Raw genomic sequence first — 27938 nt, 5'->3', positions numbered from 1 at the left:
TCAGATAAATCCAAAAAACTTAGTTATTATCCATAAATATCCAATTAGATTAAGCGTTTTTCAATAATTACTTAGTTTTTAGTGTTAGATTTTACAGTGATTCTGTTGTAACTCACCATGTTCACTGATGAATATATACTCATATTGACCATTCTTGAACACTTAATTTTTGTGTTCATTCTAAGACGTATCATTTTAAACTCATGTCATTTTATTTTGACACAATATTCAGTTCATAGGGACACTGGTCCTTAACTAATAATATGTATTATTATATTGCAGGTTAAAGATGAAATAGTGATTAAGAAACGATCCCTTCTACTGTATACATTGTTAAATTGTTAAATCATGAAGTATTTATCTGTGATATCATTCCTTATTTTCATAGCAACAGGTAAATGGAGATTTTTTCGATTCTTTTTATTAAACAATAGTTGTCATATATATATAGTTGGGCCAAATATTTTCATGAACATGTTTTTTAGAGGACAATTTTTAAAAAATTTGATTTTTGCATTGAAATTTCTTTTCAATGTAAACTTGAAAGATAGAAAAATTAAAAAAACTTTTTGACAATAAATTTACAGTGAATGCAAAATGCTTCTAAAAATGTATTTATCAATTGCCTTCTCTCAAAAACAGATTTCAAAATAATATATGAGCTTATTTGAATATTCATGAATATTCAGTCAGTTTGAAACCAGCATGCTAATTTGATAATGTAATGCACATTTAATGTACATTGGAAATCTTCATTCATACGTTAAAGAAGGTGGACATTTCACAACAAAATCGTGGCTTACATTTCTAAAAGAGGCCTTTGCATATTGAATTTATAATGGACCACACCTGATATATTATAATGTTTATTATTGTTAACATAAAATCCAAGAACAACATGTTAATGGCATTGTAACTTTCAAATAATGGTTTCATTGTCAAGAAAAACAAAATCATAAATCTAATAGTAGACCTTATAATAAACGTGACAAAACCAGGAAGGTAAAAATGATATGAAAAGGAGTGGTATCTCCAATTTTTCTTGTAGGATTGAATTAATGAATCTTCGTCAAGATATTATGAACTTCCTCTTATACCTTGCCTGCAATAGCCACCCTTCGTGTATCATGGACTGCAGTCATTTGATTGGATTTTACACAACAATAATAAAAATAATAATGGTAATAAAATTATTTTACGTGAGTCAGAATTAGGCCAATACCTTGATGGACAACCTGTTAACAACCTAACACAGCCAATCAGAGCCCTCGACAGAAAGAATGGCGAACAATTCAATCAAATTTCTGATTTTTACAACCGTGATATTAGAAAGGTGGCTGTTGTTGTCAAGGTATAAGACCAAGATTGCAATAGCTTGACATAGTGAAGATGAAACAAACTTGGAGGAAAATTTTTGCCAGGGCAACAGCTTTAGCCTTACCATCGAACTATTGTGGATTAGAGTCAGTTTTCAACATAACCAATCTTTTTTTGTTCTATTTCCAATTTTTTTCTGCAATAAGAACAGACAGAATATGCAGGCAGTGAGTTTGGTAAAGAAGTTACAATATGTTTATATGATGTTAATAAAACAATACATTTTGGCAAAATCATCCTGTTATACATGTAATTTTCACCTTTTCATCCCTATACCAATGTCAATAGTCTTTACCATTATACCTACTTAGAAATTCATTAGTATGCCAAGCTTTGCATTTCTGGCTGCTTGAGTTGCCAAAGTTGTAATAGCATTTCTTGGAATTTGACCTGTATATTTTACATGATATTTTATATCTTCATGATATTGAAATGTATATAGTTGCTCCAAGTCTGTCCGCAATTGCTTGTAAACACTCTTGAAATGTTATTCTGGATTCTGAGACAAAACTTGGAAAATTAATTTCTTTACCTTTTGAACATTTTGACATTTCGAAATTTGAAAATAAAATAGAAATATTTTCTGAAATTATTTGAAATTTTGGAACACGTTTGATTTTCAGAGCACTCAAGATGGTACACATCTAGACATATTTCTAGACAGTATGTGAACCCTAGAAAATCAAAAATGAATTATTGGGTCACGTACAAAATTTCAAATGTCCGACACAAATGTCCGGCCCAATTTCTGGAGTTATTTCAAGCCTTGTTAACATTATATGATTTTCTGTCTTTAACAATTTGCCTCTCAGAAGGCACAGTTCTTTGATGGTGTTTCATAAAGTAAACTTAAAATATTAATCAAAAATTGGAAACGCTATGTAGCTTGATGAAATGTGGAAAAACATAATGGAATCAATCAGTGGATTGATAAGCCATTTTTTTAACTGATTATTATGATAATTAAATAGCTTCAAGCTACAATAGGTGAATATAAAACCATTTGTAACCAGACAATATTGATTTTTTATAACATACTTCTGTTAGATAAATACTGGTATATATGATAATATATTATGTCTAAGTGAATTACAGGTACAAATATTGATTAATTCGTCTCACAGGTGGTCACTTTCAGCAATTTGATAATTCACATGTAGGTCTATGTAATAGAAAACTTTCTGAATTATTTACCTAGTGGCAGAGTCAAGATGGGGGAGGGGGGGAGGTACAGGAAGTACAGGAAGTACAGGGAGGAATTTGCACCTTTGAAAAATTGAAAAATTGAAAATAAGATTTTTATACATCTTGGCCCCAAAATATATTTTTTTTGTGGGGGTGGGTAGGGCATAAATAAGAGATGTCTCTCTGGGTTCCTTGAGTATGGTGGGGGGGATACCAAAAGCAGATTTCAGATGACATGAGATTAATTTTGAGTGTTTAGACAACTTAATTTTCCCGGTGGCACAAAAACTTGGCATTTGATGACGTCACTATCACATAATCTGCTTATATGATAGAAGGCCACTTACAATGTTGATGTCATGAAATGCCTTGTTTAAGTAAAATAACTAGAGCCACAGATGTCTGATTGAAAATAGGAATGGTGCTAATTGATGATAACAGTGCCCCCTATACATGTACACATAACAAATTTTTAAAAATCTTTTTTACAATCCCTTTTAGATTGAGTTAACATGAGATGCAATATGTTTTTCTGTGTATTTCAGTATGTTGTTCAACTGTGATAACTACCACATCTCAAACTGTTACAGTTCAACCAGGAAGAGTTATATTACTATCATGTCAGTTGAATTCTACCATCACAGATTATGAACAGGTATGATAACATCAAATAGTTGTTCATCGCATCCAAACACCGCCCCCATTCATCATACTTTCTCAAGACAGTGGTAATACAAGTCAGAGAAATTATATATTCATAGATAAATATTTTCCAAACAGAATAGCCCTTGCTGTCTTGCTAGTAAAAATTCAGCCAACCACAACAAATTGTGAACGTAAACAAAACGAACGCAGCGTGACATTACATACTTTGATTTTTATGTACGGTACAAAATTAAGTAACATTTTTGGTAGAGATTTAACCTTTCTTTGTAATATTTACTTGGAAAGAATGTGTTCTTTTCTTTTCAAACGGACAACGTTTATCGGTTACATGACCTCATTTCCAATCTAAATGGTCAGATTTGACTAGCACCAATCTCATTTCCTGCCCACAAAATGAAATGTAGTGGGCTTAGTTTAATACCACTTAGTAAGATTATGTCAAAGCTGGTATTCGTGTATGATAATAGCTGTTATGCTATTGCTCTTGCCTCTCATGCCATTTCTATTTTTTTTAATAGATAAAATGGAGATTTGTAGATCATGCTATTGATATATTCCAAGGTAAAATGTTACTGGTAGATCATCCTAATAAATACAGCTATAAAATACCACAAGGTTTGTTCCACTTTTTATATACCAACATAAAATTGAATCCAGACTTTGGAATGCTGAGATTAAAGGGACCCATCATACTGTAGTCTCAGAAACGAACATTTTTTAGCTAAGCCAATCAGTAATAGTGTTCACAGCTCACCGTCAAAATTTGGGCCTTCAAATCAATGTGTGTCCAAAATTATTCAGTTTGAAAGTTAAAAAGACGAGTCATCTTTTTTTTGAGACAATGACATATATAGAAAAAACATCTATAGAAATAGGAAAAGAAATAACTACACAAGATGTAGTGTGACCAAAACACGTTGAAAGTTAGATTGTTATATTTTGATAATCAAAAGTACACTTCACTTCATATCACAGAATTTTGTTCATTTATTTCAGATGAAACCAACCAATTAAATTTACAAATAAATGATGCTCAAGAAACAGATGGGGGACATTATAAATGTTCTTATAAAGATAGTAGTGTAACACATTTAGTTAAAGTCAATACAGGTAAGTTAGCTGTATTTTTTGATTGGTTGGTAATAGGGGTGGAAAGGGAATAGCAGTCTGACTTCCGAAGTACCAGCGTTACATATGAATTCTTCTTGCTTTTAGTAGGATTCAAATCTATAGCACCTAATTGCCCAGCAGACGGCAATCCATTTTGATACTTGCTCTAAAATTTGTTGCGAAAGCTTCTTGAGTCAAGTAACTTGACTAATTCAATTCTTGGTTCTCAAACATTGCGTGTTATTTTTACTTACACTTTTAACAAGGAAGAATCAAAATCAGCTAAGTAACTACAGGGGGACATGGGGAAAAAATGATTCCCTCCTGAAAAAAAAATTCTGACAACTCTCCAATTCCATGACTGCAACTAAACACCATACACCATTGCCCCGCCAGATGTATTACTTGACCCTCCAAAAAATCAAGCCTGCCTATGGGCCTGATCTTGCCCCTCTGGATATATTACTTGACCCTCTAAACAATCAAGTCTGCCTATGGGCCTGGTCACAAGTACGATTTGATGAATTTTATATCAAGATTTATTGCATGTATAAAATATTCATAATGATCATTAAATACTTAGATATAGATTTTAATCAGCTCACATTGGCACCTTGTTTTGTTTTGTTATTGCAGAACTCAAACCAGCCAAACCCATTCCATTTGGTAACTATTCAGGTAAGAATATATGATAACAAAATATATTCACTGTTTAAATATCACTACTTCAGTTGTAGAGTGATATACAACTATTCAAACAGAACCTAAAACATGTTGTTCATCAGGCGTGCGCTTAAAGATTCGTTTTCTTATTTTCATTTATGAAAGTGAAATTGCTTATACTTATGTGAATAGAAAGTAGAGGTGTTCTAATGACTTGGAAAAATATCAGTTTGTCTCATATGTCCATAACAGTGACCGACCAGGAAAGGTCAAAAAGGTCTTTTTTTGTTTATCCAGACAATGCATACATGGATATATACGATTGGTTAAAACTCTTAATTATATGTTATAGGAACATAATGATATGATTAAGAATTCATTATAATTCATCAGAAACACCAATTAATCAAATAGTTTGCTTAATTTGACACTAGAAAATAAGGAAACCCATCTTTAAATATACCCTGTTTCTCTTCCTTTTTGATTGAAAATTTGATGATTAATTTTTTTGTTTTAGAATGCTGTAATAATGCAAATGTATCTGCAACCTGTTTACCTGTTTGTGTACCACATTTAGTAAACAATTCCTTTGATCCACTAATTAACTGTCCTAATGATCTAGATAAATTACTCAAATGTTTTGCTGGTAAGTAGTTTTTTTTTTTACGTCTTCATTTTTTTTCTTAGAAATAGCAATACCCAACCTTAAATTTCATTGTAAATTTTCTAAAAATCTAAAATCTTTGCCTCGGGTTAGAGTTATTATCATCTTGGCATTGATTGGATGCAATGAAAACCCATGATGCACTTGTAATCTAAGACTGAAGCAGACTGTTATTAGTGTAGCGACAAGTGAACGCAACAACAGTCAAGATTGGCAGTGACAACTTGGCACAATATTTTCTTTCATTGGAATGATCAAAACTTTTTTGTTATTAAAAGCTGCCATTTTTAGCACTGTGATGACATAAATATCAGTTCCCACTGGCTTAGAGTTTTATCCCACACCAAATTCTCCCTACTTAAATGTAGTCAAGCAAAGTGTTTCATACTAGTAAATATTTTTTTAGATGGCAGAAATCATGTGGGATGTTGCAGACGTAGTAGAGTTCCTGAAACTTGTTTAGATTTCTGTTTGGATACACCTCCTGCATTAACATCAGACCATCTAGTATGTCTGTCAAAGTCTCAGTACATCATTTCATGTTTTGAGCAAGGTCACGGTGAGTTCATTGGGTTAATTTTTGTTCTCTTTAAAGAAAAGAAGATGGATTTAGATTGTTTCAAACCTCAATCCATAAGTCAATGTCTATACCACTGTGAAAATAGTACTCAATACATCAATTGTAGAGTGATATAGAAATACCACTGTTAAAATAGTGCTCAGTACATCAATTGTAGAGTGATATAGAAAAATCCATGTTAAAATAGTGCTGAATACATCAATTGTAGAGTAATATAGAAATACCACTGTTGAAATAGTGCTCAATACATCAATTTTAGAGTGATATAGAAATATCAATGTTAAAATAGTACTCAATACATCAATTATAGAGTGATATAGAAATACCACTGTTAAAATAGTACTCAATACATCAATTGTAGAGTGATATAGAAATACCACTGTTAAAATAGTACTCAATACATCAATTATAGAGTGATATAGAAATACCACTGTTAAAATAGTGCTCAATACATCAATTGTAGAGTGATAAAGAAATACCACTGTTAAAATAGTACTCAATACATCAATTGTAGAGTGATATAGAAATACCACTGTTAAAATAGTACTCAATACATCAATTGTAGAGTGATATAGAAATATCCATGTTAAAATAGTGCTCAATACATCAATTGTAGAGTGATATAGAAATATCCATGTTTAAATAGTACTCATTACATCAATTGTGGGGTGAAATTAATATTTCAAGTTAGAAAATATTAGGTGTCTGTAATAAGAGTAAAGACCATTTGCCTATTTGCCTAGTACTTTGCAGCCAACCATCTTTGACTAGCTCACCTCAAAAACATCAAGGGTTTCAAAATAGATTGTCTGGCCTCCAGTCACTAATTCTGAACAATTGGATTTGAAGGCCTAAATTTTGACGTTGAGCTGTGAACACTATTACTGATTGGCTCAGCTAAAAAATTCCTTTTTCTGAGACTGAAATATGATTGATCTAAAATGGCGCCACTGTATCTTTAAAACGACTATACCCTAATACCTTATAGAGCTGTAGTTTCTATTATTATGAAGTACATGTAATAGTCATTTATTTTTAGTGTACTTACCAACACCACCACAAGAAGTCAATGCTCTAGCTCTAACTTTATCATCTATATTAGTCAACTGGAAACAACCAGCCGAGAACAGTGATATAGTTACTGGTTATAGAGTACTATATAAAGATTCTAGTAGTGCCAATAATAGTTATCAATCGGTATGTATTTACACACTTTACTAGTCTACTAATGCACTTTTCTGAACATGGAACTCTTTTCAAAAAGTTACATGTAATTGGGGCATTTTTATGTTATAATATATTTACTGCTAAAATAAGAAATAATATTAAGATTCAATTTAAGAAAATTTTCAGATCAATTTAGCCATTTTTGTGTGACCTGTGTCCCTACCATCGAATCATTTTATTCAGTTGGGTTCTGTAGCACAGTTTGTTAAAGAATTGGTTCTTTACAATTATTTGCCTGGTTATGCGAGCAAATGGCATTTGGGATTTCAAATCTAATGACATGACCATCTTTACTCATAATTCCAGTCAACCCAGCTCTGTACATTGTACAGATAATCTAGATGGTCAAGGACGAGCTGGTAGAAAGGATCCTTTGTAAACCTAAGTTGTTATCCTTGTAAAATATAGTTGTTTTTTTTTTGGCTTTCTATCTTTCATCCTGAAGGATGATTTTCACACCTGCAGGACTTTGCAAGCATTTATGGTTCAAGATAGGAGATAATTCTTATTACTCTTTCATTTTTTTATGGCTGTACTGTATTTTGTATTGTATTCCAGACTAGTATATTATCAGCCTTGAGTTTTCAACATACAATAATTGATATTAAGTCTAAACGTATACAGTTATATGTTATAGCATTGTCTGATAAGGGCTCTAGTTTACCCTCAAACAAGGTAGACATTGCTACAAAGGAAGGTAAGCAACGCTTCTGTAATTGTGAAGATACTGTGTATTACCTTATATTTCCGTGTATAATGCGCAGGTTTTTACCCTGAAAAGGGATACACACAGAAGGGGTGCGCACTATACATGGTTAAATAATTTTTGAGTTTTTTTCCCCTTCGAAAATACCGGGAATCGATGTTGAGGATCCGCCGGTTTGTCTTCCTTCAATGCCATGTTGTTATGTTTTTAAGATCGTTTCTTGAGTTATAACAACTCATTAGACGGTAATGTATTTTGTAAATATTTTGTATTAATGTATTTGAAATTACTAAACTGAAATAGGTATATTAATGTGTTATTTTAACGCAATTAATTTCATTAAGAGGTACAAGGATACTGTTTCAAATTATTTATTGATATGATATAACATAAATTAAAAGATGGCTTTGAAACCATCTGAAATGATACAAAAACAAAGCATAAAACTTGTGAAAGCTGACAATTTTATATAATTTTCAATCCAAATATGATTTGCCTTATTTCAAAGTTAAAACTTACTTTATGTGTATTGTAGTTATGACATGCTATCTTTTCCAAATCTGCTATCTTTATGGTCCTGATTTGCTGTCTTGTGGTCAGGACATATTATGTTGTGGTCATAAATTAATATGATGTGGTCAGGACATGTTATCTTGTGGCCATGACATGCTATGTTGTGGTCAGGACATATTATCTTGTGGCCATGACTTGCTATGTTGTGGTCAGGACATATTATCTTATGGTCATGACTTGCTATGTTGTGGTCAGGACATATTATCTTGTGGTCATGACTTGCTATGTTGTGGTCAGGACATATTATCTTGTGGCCATGACTTGCTATGATGTGGTCAGGACATATTATCTTGTGGCCATTACTTGCTCTTATATGGCCATGACTTGCTGTCTTGTGGCCATGACTTGCTGTTTTATGGCCATGACTTGCTGCCTTGTGGTCAAGACATATTATCTTGTGGCTATGACTTGCTGTCTTGTGGTCATGACTTGCTGTCTTGTGGTCAGGACATGTTATCTTGTGGTCATGACTTGCTATCTTGTGGTCAGGACATATTATCCTGTGGTCTATCTTTTGTCCATGATTTACTATCTTGTGGCTAAGATCCACCATCTTCTGGTTACAAATTACCATTAAGTGCTATTAGTTGTAAGTTGTATTATTAGATTTATTTTATTATAGATGAACCTATAACTGGAAAAGATAAAGATATCAAAGGTTCGTATTTTCAGATATTGTTAATACACAAATTTATGTATTCATGATCTGGATCAGAAAGAGTACTTCTGCAGTTATATATGGACAAGTAAATGTTATTTTCAAATTGCGAAACAGTTGATGAAACCGTGCTAGCTAATGCATGTTAATTGATTGATTTGATGTATTTTCTAGATTGTTGTGAGAGAAAAGGTGTTAGCTCTAAATGTCAAACATTACTATGTAAAGCTACAACTTGGAAGAGGTTTGATCCTGATGCCTTACTCAGTTGCTATGGTTACCTAGACCCTGTGTTTACATGTTTAGCCGGTAAGACCCCATTCTACTCTCTTTTACAAATTTCTTGTCAACAATGGCATAGATGAAGGAGTGTCACATTTACACATCTGTTTCATTCTTATCACATATGTGCAGAAGAACCATATGTTAGATTTTCATTCTGAAAAGTGATACAGATAGCTGAAATGGACCATTTCTAGCAGAACTAGATTTCAGACTATTTTATTCATTATTGATTTGGATTATGCTTTGAGATCATATATAAATTCCTGCTGTAAGTGATGCACATTGACCACATTTCAATAAATACCTTTAAATTCACATGAAATTTCTTTCGATGATGTGGGAATGATGTACTTGCAGGAGAAAGAGATCATAGGAATTGTTGTCAAATAAATCAAATTACTTCCCCTTGTTTGGAATTGTGTGGTGGTTCAGCAGTGAAAGCTGATTCATCATTAGCTAAATGTGTTGTCAATTTACCAATAATTGAAGGTTGTGTTCAGAAAGGTTTGGGTAAGTTGTTGTCTAGAATTTGAATTGTTCCTGTCCTTTGAAAAGAGGAAAGACTCAAGATTTTCCCACAATATACCGAGAGTTTTTGGGATATACCTACAAGTTTTATCTGATATTAAATACATATCTGAAAGAACCTTGCTTCAGAATCTCTACGATCTGGTCCAAATAAAATGTTCACATGAAAAGTCTTGGAGGGAAATTACCATCAGAGACCTTGAATTACAATTTGAATCATTTCACACTGTGAGAAACACAACTTTTTGACCAACTTCTCAATATTATGGTGGAGAGAGTATATAATAATTATGATGGTAGGGTGGTAGACATGTTAAAGATGGGTTACCTTATTTTTCAGTGTCAAATTAAGCAAACTATGTGATTAATTTGTGTTTCTAATGACTTATCATGTATTCTTAATCATATCATTATGTTCTTAGTTTTTAACCAATCATAAATGTCCATGTGTATATAGTCTGGATAAACAAAAAAAAATTTTGACCTTTCTTGATCGGTCACTCATTGGAATATTGCTTGTAATTCTCTTCTAATTTAGCTAATTATGAATTAATTATGGACATATGAGACAAACTAGTATTTTTTCAAGTCATTAGAACACCTCTACTTTCTATTCAAAAAATATTAGCATTTTCATTTTCATAAATGAAAATAAAGGAACCCATCTTTATTATCAATGGCAATGAAAATCTAGACTTTGTTGTATGACATTTCTGGGAAAAATCTGCTTTTGACTATGCAAAATATGCAAGATTTATCTACACAGTTTTATGGCCCATAACACTTGGTATAATATTATTGGTGATTTTTATAGAAATTCTACCCAGTCCTCCAACATTTGTCAAAGTAAAAAGTGTTTCATGGAACAGTGCTACATTAGAATGGGATGAACCTCAGAGTACTAATGGTATTCTACCGTCTGGATATAAAGTAGAATATTATAGCTCTGAATATCAAGGTTTTATTATAAAGGTAAGCTGATATAACAATATGGCTCTATATTTTGACAAGAGAAAGGTCTTTTGCATCAAGCAGTGCCCTGGTAGGTAAGTACAAAATTGCCGTAAATGTTACTAAGCTTTTAATGATTTTGTTCCCCCTAAAGAATGTTTTATTTAAAAAGGCTATGTTCAGTTCAAATCTAGCCATTAATACTTGTCTTGTGTCTATTGCCATTATGGTGTCTTGTAACATACATGTAATTTAGGACCCAAGTGTCTCTCTGAAAGTTTTCACATTGGCTTAATAATCCTATTACCCTCAACTAAATGCACAGTGAATAAAATAAGACTTCTTCAATATATTGTAGGATAGAGTATCATCAACTGTTATTTATATTGATGATTTAAAACCAGATACAGACTATCAGTTTCGTGTGATCAGTGAATCAGCTAATGGTAATAGTTTACCCTCTGAAACTGTTTCTATATTGACATACCCTAGTAAGTTGTCTTGCTTTATTTTTTGTGATCACTCTTTTAATATAAAAAAGATTACATGATCAAAATTTGATAAATTTATAGATTTTTCATTCTCATACTGAAATTCATTTTTTGTTTATTCCTTTTGCAGTTTTTCATAAAAGATAGGTTTTCAACTTGCATTACCAAAAAATAACATATGCTTAACAATAAATATCCAAGGATTTCTAGTTCCGCAACGTAATTGTTTGAAACTTCAGGTATACTATTGGACAAATTTTGAGTTGTATACATTAATGGTACAATTGATGTTTTTTTTTTTCAGAGCCTGATGATGTTATGCCAACCCAACCTACAGCCATAGTTCATAATATTACAGGTATAGATATTTAATACAACTCACTTTCAGTTTTGAAGATTCACTCACTTTCAGTAAGAGGACAATAACTCACTTGAGCAGAGGACAAACAACTCACTTTCAGTACAAGACAGATCATCCACTTTGAGTAGCAGGATTAAGAGGAACAAATCACTTTCAGTACAGGACAAACAGCTCATTTAGTTTATAAAAATAACTCACTTTTAGTATAGAATAAGGACTCACTTTCAGTTCAGGAAAAACAAATCACTTTCAACAAATGGACAAGCAACTCACTTTCAGCACAGGACAAACAGCTCACTAAGTTTATGCAAACATCTCACTTTCAGTAGAGAATAAGGACTCACTTTCTGTTCAGGAAAAACAATTCACTTTCAACAAAAGGACAAGCAACTCACTTTCAGGGCAAAACAACCACTCACTTTCAGTTCAGTACAAACAGCTCACTTAATATATACAAACAACTCACTTTCAGGAGAGAACAAACAATTTTCTTTCAGTACAGGACATACAACTCACTTCAATATAGAACAAACTACTCAGCTTTATACAAGTGACTTAAAATTAGAATACTTTATTGACAGTGGAAAAGAGCTCATAATGAATCACTCCCATCAATAAGGGGAACATATCAATTTTTCTGAAGACATTCACAACAAATAGTATAAAGGTAATGACAAAAACGACCTTGTTATTTTCAGAATGTTGTATAAAGGGTGGTGTCAAATCTATGTGTTTACCAGGATGTAGTTACAGTGCTGATTTAGTGAATTATTTCTCCAGTGATTTCAACATTGCCTTACAATGTTCTAGTGATTTCAAAAAGATCATCAATTGTGGTTCAGGTATTTCCAGGTTTAACAAATCTCCTTGTTCAAATTGTTTATTAGAATTTTTTATTATTATTCCAAATTAGCTGAAGCTCTTAATTCATACTTGATGATTGCTGGACATTTAAGACTGTATTTTTTTCATGTAGCTTCTCACTGTACCCTTTTCATGTATCTTCTCTCTGTATCTTATTCATATACCGGTATCTTCTTTCTGTATCTTCTCTCTGTATCTTTTACATGTATCTTCTCTCTGTATCTTTTCCATGTATCTTCTTCATGTGTCTTTTCTCTGTATCTTCTTCACAAATATTCTTTCTGTATCTTTTGCATGTATCTTCTTCATGTGTCTTTTCTCTGTATCTTCTTCACAAATATTCTTTCTGCATCTTTTTCGTGTATCCTCTTTCTGCATCTTTTTTGTGTATCCTTTAAACTGCCAACCTTTTCATTTATCTTCTCTCTGTATCTTCTTCATTTATCTTTCCTTTGTACCTTTTTCATGTATCTTCTCACTAAATCTTTTTCATGTATCTTCTCCGTGTATCTTTTTCTTGTATCCTCTTTCTGCATCTTTTTCATGTATCTTTTCTCTGTATCTTTTTCTTGTATCCTCTTTCTGCATCTTTTGCATGTGTCCTTTAAACTGCCAAATTTTTTATTTATCTTCTCTCTGTATCTTCTTCATTTATCTTTCCTTTGTACCTTTTTCATGTATCTACTCTTTAAATCTTTTGCATGTATCTTTTCACTATATCTTTTTCATGTATCTTTTCTCTGCATCTTTTTTATGTGTCTTCTCTGTGCATCCTTAACATCTGATTGATTATTTTAATTGAACATTAATAATTCCAATTTGTAGATGGAAGAGACCATAGCAACTGTTGTACCAAAAGTAATGTAGAAGCAAGTTGTATAAAGTTATGTACGATAACAGGCCATTCTAGCACACTAGATAGTGGTTCTGATTTACTTGCTTGTTTGAATTATGTCACTTCTATACAGACTTGTTATAAAGAAGGAATAGGTAAATATGTTTATTTCATTCAATTATAATGCACTGAAGCTATACATAGAGCTAAATGTTTCATGTGTTCAGTATTATATGTTACTGTAATATCCAGCACATGCCTTTTTGTCCGTTGAAGTTTAAAGCTTAAAGGTGCAGTCTAACAACTTTTTTTAGTAGGGTTAAGTATGGTGCTCAAATTGATATACACTATTGTCAAAGATTTTGCTTACTGCCTCTTTAATGACATATTTTAGGTCGTTCATGGATCCAAAATTCTTAACATAATGGTTTAGCATTTGTGAAATATTTTTCACTGTGTTTATATTTAATTCTCCAAAAACTCATTTCCTTCCATTTTAGAAACCTTACCCAAACATCCTAAGGACTTGAAAGTGACGAATTCAACTAAGAATACAATTTCTGTAGAATGGACAGCACCAACTAAAGGTCCCACTGTAACAGAATATGTGGTAGAATATTATGCTACTGATATTCCTAAAGAATTATCAAGTGTAAGTCCATTTTTGCCTAAGATTTTTCTCAAGATACGATTTTGTTTTGACCTGATGTTTGTGAGCCTAAAAGAGTTTGCCAATCTTTCATTACATTTCCTTGCACAAGTTGATATTATAATTACTTACTTTACTCCCCGGTTAGTTATACAGGTTGGAGGTGGAAATGGAAAAAGTATTCTTCGGATAGGACATTAAGCCAAGTCCTATGAGCAGGACACTTTGCATCTCCATTAGTCTACCTCATCGTCAAAGAGCAGGATAAACAATTTGTGGTTTGGTTTCATCACAAAATGTTTATTTAGATGAAAATGAGATGCTTTTCAGATCTTGTTTGAGTAGAATTTTCAAATTTCTGTCTGCTTACTAATGAAGGTATTTATCTAGACACCTAATACCACTTTTCATAATGATATACCGGTATTTTCTCATATGAAAAATTCATTAGCTGATTCCAATGTTTCGTTTTGCCGTTCGGATTTATAGTATTTTGTTTGAGAATTTGATAAGATTTTGGCAAGTAATTCTTTAATATTGTTTTTTTTTACAGAAAGAGGTCAATTATACTAGATATATCTTACAGAATCTAAAACCTAATACACAGTACACAATATATGTTTTGTCTGTAGCTAATGATACTTTAAGTCTTGCTAGTGTCACTGTACAAGAGTTCACATCACCAGAATGTAAGTAAAAAAAACATATCTAGGACTGAACATATACTGATACTGAAAAGGATTTTATGGTGTTTGTAATGTTTAAGAAAAGTAGTTAAAGCCTCAGTTTAATTATAATTCTACCAAACTTTCCTTCCCTCTTGAACATTGTCAAATTAACCTGATGACGTCTGTTTTAACCAATCAAATTTCTACCTTATTCATTGCTGGCATTTTTGACATGGTGTTTATCATGTTTATCATGTCTTTAGACCCTAACTGAAGCAGCTATATTTGAAAAAAGCTAATAAAAATAAAGCGAAATTAACGTTTGGTTTTATTCTAATTAGACTGTTAAAGCCTCAAGTTCAAATTGGTGCAAAAACTATAATACATATGTATCAATCACACACATTCTTTTAAGTCTTTTTGGATCAGAAAGTCAATTGCAAGCATCTGTAAATTGTTGATGTTGATAAGTCATCAAAACTTACTGACACATTTGAGGATCTGCTGTCTGTTTTGGTAAGAGAAATATGTGAAATGAAGGTATTAAGTAGAAGATTGGACCTCACAATATCACAAAATCAGAGGAAGAGGCTAGTTGCTTTCAACTAATACCAGGTCATAATGTAAATGATGATGGTGTATTTTTCCAACATACCGATTTTGTCAATGATATACCCTTTATGTTTGACATTTTAAAATTTCAGCTACATTACCACCACCTCAAATAAATGGTTCTGATGTTACAGCCAATGCTGTTTGGCAAAATAGAACAGGTATGAAGTTATATTTTCCATCAGGATCAATGATTATCACAAGATGTAGCTCTGTTATGTTATTGCTAGGGGTCCCTGAGGTGCCTTTATCAAAAGTAATTGATATTGTAATGTTATTGATTAGATTTCAAACTAATTACCTCAGGCCTGACGAGGACCAAAGGTTTGATTCCTGTATAGGGTAGACTGTGAACCATTGAATGGTTTAATGGTTCAGACTGTGAACCATTGAATGGTTTAATGGTTCAGACTGTGAACCATTGAATAGAAATCTAAATATAAATATATTGTAATTATTTCAGATTGTTTTATTTAGATAAAAATCTTAATATATCATGTTATTGTCAATATTTCAGATTGTTGTGTTCAAATATTGATCTGAATATATCATGTTATTGTAATTATTTCAGATTGTTTTATTTAGATAAAAATCTGAACATATCATGTTATTGTCATTATTTCATATTGTGTTCAAATATTGATCTGAATATGTCATGTTATTTTCATTATTTCATATTGTTGTGTTCAAATATTGATCTGAATATGTCATGTTATTGTCAATATTTCAGATTGTTGTGTTCAAATAATAATCTGAATATATCGTGTTATTGTCATCAATTGTCATTTTTTCAGATTGTTTTATTAAAATAATAATCTGAACATATCATGTTATTGTCATTATTTCAGATTATTTTGTTTAGATAATGATCTGAATATATCATATTGTTGTCATTATTTCAGATTGTTTTATTTAAATAATAATCTGAATATGTTGTTGTCATTATTTCAGATTGTTGTAAGAACATTGGTATAAGTGATGAATGTTTAGGTGTATGTTTAAATGATAAGCTGAATGTGTCATCATGTTTTGAGTTTGCTGATAAGATTTTATCTTGTGCGTCTGGTAAGTGAAAATATTACGACTGTCTAGCTTGTTTATTTAAAAAGTGGAGATAAGTAATTCCCAAAAGGGCATAACATTGTAAATTAGACCTAAAATTATTTCTTATATATCTGTTTAATCAAACTGAATTTGTTTTAAATAAGCAGAGTATACTAGTTTTGGGCCTTATTTAGACTTGATAATTTTAGTTAAAACCTTTTGATTACATATTAGACATATTTTTCTACAATTAGGCATCTATTTTGCTTAAATCCATATATTAGTTTAAGCTTACCTAAAATTATAACAAACTTAAACTTTTGGCGTTAAATAAAGATTTTTTTAGTTTAAACTTTCAGATAAATTATGGGACACATAGTGGTTTTAGTGTATAGTTTTCATAAATTTAAGCAAAAAAAAAATCCATTATGCCCATTTCTGCATAGAAGTAAAACGAGTATCATTGTTGTCTGGTTGTTTTGAAATTAAGATATATATTGGTATGCTATTATTATGTAGATGGAAGAAATCACAAACCATGTTGTGAAAGAAAACGATTACCTACAAGTTGTCTGCCTATTTGTAATGGTCAAAATGCTCAAAGTGGTTTCCATGGAGCATCCTGTTTCTCCTATGGTCCAGATATTTTTGCTTGTTTCCTTGATGAATTAAGTTAGTAACTCAAGTTTTTTTCCAGAATGTAACATTTTCTAAACATTATGTTGAATTTTTTAAGAAATGTTTTATAAAGTGCATCGAAATTTGCCAAAAAATTGTGAAATTGTGAACATAACCAGCAACAAGACTTCATCTTCTTATGTTGTTGGCATGTTTTGGATATATAATCTTTATCAAGGCAGGTTCAGATCAAATAGTCTGCAGGTCAGATAGAAAGCGACTTTTGAATCCCCTTAATATTTATGTACTGTACTTGTATTAGTAATCAGATCAATTTGCATGTTGCAAGAGACAATATTTGGCTTTATGCCCAAAATGTTCACCATGCATGAAAAACTAACATCACAAGCGTTTGAGTCAAGTATTTTATTTGTAGATTTGGTACCACAGCCACCAACCAATTTCATTGTTACACATGATCAGTTTCGATCGGTAGCAACATTAAAATGGTCAGCACCATCTAACTGTAGCACCAACTGTCAATATGATGTTCATTATTGGTCTTCACCTATATCACTGGACCCTAGATTATCACCTTCTAATGGTGATCGTAATGTTACTACTATCAGAGTAAGTACTGTAAAAATATTAAAGGGATTGTAAAGAGGTTTCCTCGAAGGGTGTTTTTTAGTAAAAAGTTTCATTATTTAAAAAGTCATAAATTATACCTGAAAATATTTCTAAAGTAATGTTATTTATATCTATATATATTCTTGATCAAACTGAATTTGTTCTGAAAGGGTTAATTAAAAATGGAGAGTACTAATTGTTCATTAAGCAGTTTGGTGTTTGGCTTTATAATGGCTTGATATTATTAGTTGAAACTTTAAGATCACGTAGGAGATATATTTCTCTACAATTAGGTATTTGAGTTTCTGCAATTTCACTTATTCTAAGTGTTTGATGACAACACTAATCACAAAGGGTTGTATTTGATAAAGCATATTTTGTGATGATTATTGACGTCATCAAACATTTATTTTTTTGTGTGGAATTGGAGGACATTTTTGGCCCCCTAGGACATTTTCAAGATATGCCCTTGGGGGTGTGCCAGGATCGTTGGCCTAAATCAATGATTGTTTTTTTGTTTTTGTAGAGAGTTTCAAGTCCATACAATATTACTCTTAAGGGACATGGTATAAGATATATGATGACTGTATCAGCTAGAAATACTTATGGTAGTGGACAACCTTCTCCAGTTCAATCCTTAATATCTATAAATCCAGGTAATACACAAATAGCAATATTATTTTACCTATGTTTTTCTTAATGGGCTAGGTACGATCAGAACTTCCTAACACATTTGAATGGTAGTTTTTATTTTGAAATGGCATTCTTGCCTTTTCCACAAATATATTTGTGTTTATTGTAATCACCCTGGTGGTCCGTTGACATCAGGCTTAAGTTCACTCTAAAGACTATAATTCTTTACAGATACTTTTGGTTTTTATTTTGTGGTTCAATGTCATTATGAAGATTATCCCTATCGATTTTCAGGATGATCGGATAATTTTTCACCGAAATATCATGTCTGACTTGACGTTTTTCTCTATTAGCTATATTGTGCAACTCGTGCTCACTCTATAGGCTACAATTCTTTACAGATTCTTTTGGTTTTTATTTTGTTGTTCAATGTCATTATGAAGATTATCCCTATCGATTTTCAGGATGATCGGATAATTTTTCACCGAAATACTTAGTGTTTTCACTCTATTAGCTATATTGGTCAACTCGTGCAACTTGCTTGGCAAGGCTATCTTTGGAGCTTAAATTTAACAAAGGTGTACAATAATCTCGAAATATTGTTTACATGAGCTTTGTAAAGTATTAAAATAAATACTGTAATGTGAATGGGAGAAATTTGTAGATTTGGTGAATATGAGCTCTGTCCAGGGCACATCAAACTTAAAAGAACAGTCTTTTTATGAGATTATTGGTTGATACAATAGTCATAACTATATTCTGCTTATCACAATTGTGTCTTTATTGGCTAATACCTCAATTTCAATTACCTATACTACTTGTCAGAACTTAAAACTGGCATCTGATTGTTCTACAATTAAATAAAAACGAGTCTAAATTGCAAGGGCATTTGAACATTCTCCTTTGATGTCATAATTTTAGCAATCTGCAGGGAAGGATGCTGAAAAAACAATATTTACAATATTTTTATTAATCAGTTTTTTTGCATTTGCAGATAAACTGGACAGTTCAATTTTCATTCTGAGAAGTGATACAGATAGTTGAAATGAACTTTGTGAGTTAGTAAAGCAAAAAAATTGGATAACCTTTGGATTATTATTCAAATTGTTTGCACTCATTTGTGTTATTTTAGGGCTAGCAGACGTCTCTATTGGTCAAGAACCTGAAGGTGTGGTCAACCAGAAGGCAACAGTTGTCTTAACCTGTGATTTTTTCTCTATCAATGTTGTAAAATCAGTTAAATGGTTCTATAATGGCCAAGAACAACCCAGCAACCAGAGAGAGTTAAAGATATCGAAAGCCCGAAAAGAGGACTCAGGTGTCTATACCTGTACAATTCAACAACAGATTGGTAGTACATCGGTGAACCACTTCAGATAGCATCAATTTGCTCCATTCCAATTTTCAATCAGATGTCTGTGGTTCCTGCAATTCCACTAAAACTAAGTGTTTGATGATATCACAAATCGCAAAATATCCTTGTATCACATAAGTCCTTTGTGATTAGTGACAACATCAAACACTTATTTTTTGTGAAATTGCAGGTCCTACAGACATCTGATTGAAAAATGCAAATTGATGCTATTAGTGTCCCCAATACACATACAAAAATTAAGAAAACATCTTAACAATCTCTTTAAATCAGATCTGCATTTATTGTGCACATAAACATTTTCTGCCATGTATGTTAGATTACTAATATTAACAATATGAACTAAATTACAGTATGTTGTCAACAAGCTAACGTATCCAAGAATTGTATGGATCTATGTGATCTAGATTTAAATTTAGCTGTTGTTGCCAATGACCTATCTAAATTAAATTGTTTGGTTCATCTTACTGCTCTGATGAAATGTGGTGCTGGTATGTATTTTGTTTTATTTCTTATTTTGACAAATTCATCGTCTGGATCTTGATATAATAAGGAATTGTGGGATAGCAAAACTGAAAGAGGTTGTCATATTTCTCTACTTTAGGTTCCAATATCCCACAATTCTTTATATTATCATTCAACATGTTCTAAATGACAACTTTGATTGGTTAAAAATACTTCCTTTGGGACAGGATTATGGTGGAAAACTAAGATTACAATGTAGGTTAAATTAATTAGGTAATTCATTAAGTATCATAATTGTCATAATGGTATCAGTGAGGATTTATTTTAGATTTTAGATCAAAAATGATTTGGTCCCATAGTTTTTGAAAATTGTATTCCCGATGGCACCTAGTCCAACAAATCTGGTTCTAAACTTTCCTCAGAAGTGATGTTTCTTATTTTGTGACTTCAGACTTCAGAGATATTAATGTCCAAATTAAATGAATGCTTTCAACTACATAATATCTAAAAGTGACAAACTGAAAGCTTGGACCGAAGTTTGTGATCCCAGAAGCCACGAGATCCATGACCATTACAGTTTATTTCTTTCTGGTTTCAGATGGAAGAGATCATTCACAATGCTGTATTAAAAAAGGAGTTAAACCATTCTGTGTGCCGATGTGTTCTGGTGTTATACCTAACAACACTAATACTAATAATATTTTACAATGTATACCAGATGCTAATACACTACAGTCTTGTGCTAAAGAGGGTAGAGGTGAGTGATAATGATTTAATTGAAAGAAAGTGTAAATTGTTTTTTATCTTATGTGACACTGATAGCATTGATATGCATTATGCAAATTTTCAGTCAGATGTCTGTGGTTTTGTATTTAATTCCACTAAAACTCATCTTCACAATGTCAGGGATTTCCATTTTGAAGATTCTTTGATAATTTGCAAATACAGTTTTCCTAGCAAAATTTGTACAGAGCATGTGCGGGCATAAGAATGGTCTTGGTCGTCAAGTTATGACGCCGACTAGAATCTTGTGATGAGTTTCGCCCTTCGTCTGTGTCCAGAACCCTCACAAGATGCATAGAAATAGACCTGACTAATTTTCAAATTTCTGATTCATTTAATACTGTGGTTTCCTGTTTCTAATTTCTTCGTTGATGATAAATTTTCAACAGGATATTTTTTGGTGAACAGGAAACTTATAATTGAGTTTTCAGATCAAACACACAGGCCCTCGGTTTCAGCATGATTTTAATTCTATTACAGAAAAGATACCAACACCTCCATCTGAACTAAAAGCAGTGTATTCTAATGGTCAAATCATTGTTTCATGGACAGAGCCTAAAGAGACTCAAGATAAAGTTGATACTTATAAAATATCTTACACCACATCAACCAATAAACAACCTGTAGTTCATGATGTGGTATGTATAGTATATCAGATGTATATCCAGGTTCAGCATATGATTTTTCAAACTGGTTTCTGTCTGTCAGAAGACATGTTGGAGACATGACATGGAAATGCGTCTAGTCGTTGGATTGGGACAATAAACCTTGGCCCAGTGTGCTACAGCATAATTTAAATCCCTTGACAGATGGAAATCAAATAAAAGAAAACTAATGCCAATCTCCTGGCAAATATTTCCTTCCCTGACCTTAGCTTTTTAGATTTTTGTTTTGTTAGGTTTTTCATACTTCTGTAGTCTTAAATTGTTTATTGTCGGCTGTCTGAGGATCATTTTTCAATTCATTTTCAAATGGAAAATTCTCTTTGTTAGCATGTGATTTTTCTTCTGAACTTAAGCTGGGTCAGAGGCAAGATATAGTTGGGTAGTCTGAATATCCAGCGACATGTGAATGTATTTTTTGCTAAGAAGTGGTCAAATTTGGTCCATTTATCAAAGAAAAGGGTTAAAATATGACCCAAATAAAAGTTCATTAAAGTTATACAGATAATACTGTGTTTACAGGGAAAGACTGTTAGACAATATATAATAAAAAAGACCATACCAAATGAGACCTATACCATTGTGGTGATAGCTAGAAACAGCAATGGATCAAGTCTACCAACACAAGTTACTGTTAAAGCTGCAGGTACGTCATCTTTTTGTTTTTTAATGACAACTTAACCAATATTGAATCTGTTTTATAAAAAAAAAGCTGTAAATGATTTCAAAATGGCTTGATATTTAAAGATACCAAACTAGAAATTTCACCTTTTTTTTTTATCTATATATTATGTCTATTCTGTATGGTGTATTATACATGTCATTTTAACTTTCAATGAAAATAATTTTGGACACACATGGATTTGAAGACTCAAATTTTGACAGTGAACTGTAAACAATATTACTGATTGGCTTAATATAATTCCTGTTGATCAGACTAAGGTATGATTGATCAAATAGATGGCTAACATGTCCCTTAACAGAATACCCTATCTCTGAATTGAGGCTAAATGTTTATAGAATCTGAAGCATTTACCAGAATAATGATAACTTATTTAAGGCCACCTGACTTTAGAATGTGGTAGAGGAAATATTGATTTTTTGAAAAAAAATTCTCTCTATCAATTTCTTTATATTACAGATATTATGTACAGTGCCCCACGTAATCTGAATGCCAAAATGATCAGTGAAACTACAGTAGAGCTTAAATGGTTAGCCCCATCTGAATCATCTTCTGTTACATTTAAATACACAGTCTATTACAGAAAATACAAATCTTCTGCAGCAAGCACACCAGTAAGTAACTACCGTGATTGCACCAAGATCTCGTACCGTATTTAACATGTAAAGACCATCATCACTTTATAAAGATGTTTAAAATAGAAATCTGCTAGGCATATTCATCGCTATGAATAATAACAAAGTCATTTAGAAATCATTGGCTTCGAAATATGATAATGAACTCACTTTGACAGGAATTGAAATATATGGAATCTAATAATGTAGCAGACGACAACACTAGTATTTCAGTGTTGTTTTATCTTTTTCAGATTTCTACAGGTAGTCTTAAGGTACAGATACCTAGATTAGATAAAGATACAACTTATGAAGCCTTTGTGGTAGCTTCCTCAGGAAACCAAGCTAGTAAACATTCAGACACTGTTTCATTTACTACTGGAGGCAGTAAGTACATTTTGTATATTGGAGATATTATGCTGTATTCGTTACCTCTTGGATCAATGGAAAGTAGAAAGTTCACGAATGGAAACCGTTTATTGAAGTCAGAAGTCACATTTCCCTGTTGGAAACTCAGGTCTGTTTTCAGTCCCTCAAGTTTCTGAGAAGTAACAGTTTGAAGTCATGTGAATTGAAAACAAGAAAACCATAGAGCTCAAGGGTCTTACTTGAGTTCCTTATGTCTACCAAATAAACAGTGGTAATTACTACTTTCCACATTCAAGAGATAACGAATGGAGCATACAAGGTCCCATGGTTTGTGAAAATTGAATGTACAGTGTATAACAAAACTAATGGTGCTTTATGCAAGTGCTTCAGCTGTATTATTAATTGTATATCTATCCATTGACAAAATATCTAGCTTATGAAGCACGATGTTCTTTCTAAGTAGGCCTTTAACGTCAGCACCTATGTCTGTCTGTTAGTCCTTCCATTCCATACACAGTTCCTTCAAATGAATCTTAAGTTTTGAACTGATTTAGATATGTACACATCTTTCTACATGTTGGCACACTTGTACGTCTGTGCTTCTCTTCCTATTTCTTCATAAATTCTCAACAATTTACAGTGTTTTATCAATTCAAATGAAACAATTTCCAATTTTAATCTCCTGTGATTATGACTAGTGAAAATTCTCCAAAGTTTAAAAACTTGGTAGGCCTATGTAGATATATGACCAAAAAATGAAGATCAAGTCAAATAGTTTTCACCAACCACATGAGGCAATTGCATTATGCTTGCAATTCCACATTGCATTGAAACATTAACAAATGGTCCACTCTTTTTTTTGGATTGAAAAAGATAAGGATTGACAATGTTCTGTTAACCAGTCATATTGTGTTCACTACCAATAACACTACATATGAACTGCTCTTGTTTGAATTGTAACAAGATTTGTACATATATCTATGCTTGACAATGATACCAAAGTGAAATATTTTGTGCATTGTTTTGAAATATACTTACAATTTTATTTTATTTATATTTACAGATACTACATTAGGTGATTGAATTCAATATATAATTTCATATTTAAGGCTAGACCAATTTATTTTCTTGCTTCATGGATTTTTTCCATGAAATATCTGTAAAGGCAGGAGGGGAAAAATCTGTAAAAAAAAACTTCGAGTGAAGGGTGGGAGACAAAAATAGCCAGGATAATGGGAGTTTCTGATGATGATTTTTTTTCTTTTGAAATAAAGGTTGTTTTTATTTCCAGTGGGGCTGACTTGGGTTTTTTTCTCTTCTGATTTCTGGAAATCGAAGTAGAAGGTTCTGTAGGACAAGAAATAAGATTGGTCTGGCCTAAATACTGTTGCTTATACACTACTGCAAACTTCACTACTTTTACCATTACATGTACTTTCTTTAAGTTGACTTCTTGCATGCTATTACAAGCTTTATATACAAATTTTGGTTATTGCATTTTTCCTCATACTTTTTTTTTATGATAGCAATCAATATGTCATATTTTTGAATGCTCTCGAAAATGAATGGATGTTTAAAGATTTTAGAAGAAAGTTTTTCTCAATTATTGCTGTTACTTAAGTCTAAATATTTTTTGATCAATTTTTTTAAAATTAATTATTTGAATTCTGTTTTGAATACATTAACACAGGCCTGTGCAACCTTTCCGCAACGGCGGGCCACATTTGGGGGATGCGAGTAGGCCGTGAGCCACGTAACCAACCATCAATGAATCATGGAATTAACCATGAGGAACATGTTATTTTTTCTAGTAATTTATTAAATAACGTATTTCAATGTACATTGTAAATAGCAGACATATTTGAAGTAAAATCACTGTTTCACACGAGGTCAGACCTCGTTCACGATTTGATTGGTTAGATTCACTTTGATGTCACACCTTGATATAACAGCGCGGATATAACGGGTTTTGATATCATAATAGGCAGCGACAATCTGCTTGCTGGGCTCATTTCCCTAAAATTTTACATGACGCCGCGGGCCGCACGAAATCATCCTGCGGGTAATCGTTGGCCCGCCTGTTGTAGGTTGCACAAGCCTGCATTAACACATAAATTTTTGATATTATTTAGATTCTAGATTTTTTTTGTCTTTTTTTAAATTGCAAGCTTAACAATAGTCTTCTGTTTAAAGTTTTTTCATTTACGTGAATTTTTCAAATTTTAAATAACCCAAAAATATAAACACATAATTGAATAAAGAAAGAAAAAAAATGCTGGAAATTTAACTATAGAATTTTGTAATTTATTTATTTTTTATTACAGGAAAAAATCCATCAAAATCAAAGCGTAAGTTAATGTAATCTTTTTCCTCCCAAAATACAGAATATTTCATGATTATTTAGAATTACACATTGAATAAGAAAGGAAGTGTTTACACTAATATATTACATGAACTTTCACCAAATCAAATATTGTGGTTGTTGATTTTCTTATCGGCAATATGAATATATGTTTATATTGAGATGGAAAATCTTATTTGAATGTGGCCATTAAGTTTACTTCCACGACACCAATAAAATCTTCCAATCGTGATTGGCAAATTTGATCATTGCCCATGCAGATTGGATAATATAGATCAGAGCAAACTGGATAATATAGATCAGAGCAAATTGGATAATATAGATGAGAGCAAATTTGATAATGTAGATCAGAGCAAATTGGATAATGTAGATCAGAGCAAATTGGATAATGTCAGATGATTTTCGGTGCTAATCATGATAATTGCCTGTCATGCAAAGAACTTGTTACCAACAAATTTTCAACTGACAGCAGTTTGAACTGTGCAATGGATTGATAAATTTTTTTCGTATGTTTGAAGAGCTACTGGGTTTCCAGCTGCCTGATTAAGTCATTATCAATAATTTTGCCAATTGTTAAAAATATTGTTGTTATTACAGGAACAAGTGATGCTGCCATTGCTGTTGGTATATTGATACCTGTTATTATTATCATTGTTATTGCTATTGTTATCTTCCTTATTTTAAGGTTTGTTATTTATTATGAACTTCTTACAATCTGACCAGCTTTTTGTCGTATAATTTTTCAATAGTCATACCTTTTTGGTTTGAATTCATGTCATCCATTATAGCCAAGAGTGGGCCTTCCTCTTGTGTTAGTCTTTTGCCCATGCAACCAGAGCACCACATTCAAAATGGCTGCCTATCACTGAGCCTCTTTTTTCTCTGTTTTACTTTTAATTGCACCAGAAACTTTTTATGTCACCAGTTTCTGGCCTCTTAATGAAGGATAGAGTGTATTAGATATTGGGCTGGCCATACAATAAAAGCACCATGAGGGCTATTTTTTTTTTAATTTAATATTATTTATTAGATTAATACTTATTCTCTAAGATTTGTCTCTGAAGTTAGAATGACAAATGTATTTCTATTTGCAGACGAAAAAGAAAAACTCAATCTGAAACTGTCTCCTTTGAAAATCCTAATTATGGACGAGGAAAAGTCATGGTAAGAATGATTCATGAATGCAGATGAAATCTGGAGGCTATTTAGTCTTTGTGTGGAGTAGTGTTCTGAATACTGCCTGTAGCACAATTAATTAGAGCTATGGGATCTTGATGTCATTTGTTTGGTTATGGCCATTGGTGGTCATGGGTTCATATCTAAGTTGAAATCCTTAGGTTTGTATATTTTTTTTTATTTTAGATAAATGGTTTGGAAGAACAGGAGGGTTTTGATTATTCAAGACTCCAAGAATCAAATTCTCGCGAATACAACACATTACAGCCATCAGGAAATATGTATGATAACTTTGGTACAAATGGTGCTGCAGCCACATTGCCAGTAGATACAGAAGAAATTAATCCAAATGTTACACATAGAGAAAGCAGTGAAATTTAATAATTGAAACATATCCCATGACTTTTCTTTATTTACATGATTTTGTAGCCAAATAGGTGAACTCAATTAAAACAATTCAACCGGGAGTCCATGATTCAAAAAGATTGGCGCAAATATTCTTTGCAAATTATTTTGGCTGTATTTTTATTATAAACTACTGAAATGTTTTGACGTGTTAAATTTTTGCAAAGGAAAGCTTTCTTTGATAACTGTCAAATTTTGGATATTATTCCAGATGCAACTCTAGGAATAATATTGTTACCATAGCAACGACTATCACTCACTAAACTTACAGTCAAGATTTTGACTATGTTTAATTTCATTTATGCAATTATACATAAAAGAACAGCAATTTCCACCAATTCATGTTTTTTATCGGAATGGTTTGTTTTTGTATACCATCATGTGATATATATTAATGAATCTCATCCTAGAATCTGAAGATCTATTAATTAAATTGTAGGGTAATCTTAAACACATGTTAATCACATCTC

The 27938-nt window shown here is 32.0% G+C and overlaps 1 protein-coding gene across 2 annotated transcripts; it reads left to right on the top strand.

Moving 5' to 3' along the window:
* Window positions 1–348: 348 nt before the first annotated feature.
* On the top strand, window positions 349–27444 carry LOTGIDRAFT_171747 (hypothetical protein; the record flags this gene model as incomplete). 2 transcript variants are annotated; one of them, XM_009047943.1, is made up of 34 exons in its annotated part: window positions 349–394; window positions 3108–3217; window positions 3747–3843; window positions 4225–4338; window positions 4975–5016; window positions 5519–5647; window positions 6072–6224; window positions 7285–7442; window positions 8031–8169; window positions 9374–9409; window positions 9584–9718; window positions 10052–10204; window positions 11037–11194; window positions 11532–11664; window positions 11969–12022; window positions 12724–12867; window positions 13715–13879; window positions 14225–14376; window positions 14927–15062; window positions 15746–15814; window positions 16605–16718; window positions 17217–17369; window positions 17752–17945; window positions 18472–18601; window positions 19711–19896; window positions 20304–20441; window positions 21014–21172; window positions 21679–21836; window positions 22383–22506; window positions 23002–23156; window positions 23411–23543; window positions 24589–24600; window positions 25850–25873; window positions 26485–26525. In XM_009047943.1, coding segments are annotated over 34 exons (4044 nt in total), but the record flags the coding sequence as incomplete, so codon positions are not given. The 2 variants fall into 2 exon arrangements, with proteins under 2 accessions (XP_009046191.1, XP_009046190.1); XM_009047942.1 differs by lacking the exons at window positions 349–394; window positions 3108–3217; window positions 3747–3843; ... (27 more) ...; window positions 23411–23543; window positions 24589–24600 and adding exons at window positions 25554–25587; window positions 26982–27051; window positions 27250–27444 and having other exon boundaries at window positions 26485–26572.
* Between the last annotated feature and the right edge of the window lie 494 nt (window positions 27445–27938).

This window comes from Lottia gigantea, assembly GCF_000327385.1.
Source record: "Lottia gigantea unplaced genomic scaffold LOTGIsca_119, whole genome shotgun sequence".
Lineage (NCBI taxonomy): Eukaryota > Metazoa > Mollusca > Gastropoda > Lottiidae > Lottia > Lottia gigantea.
The sequence above is the reverse complement of the archived record's forward strand: the minus strand, read 5'-3'. Positions and strand labels throughout refer to the sequence as shown.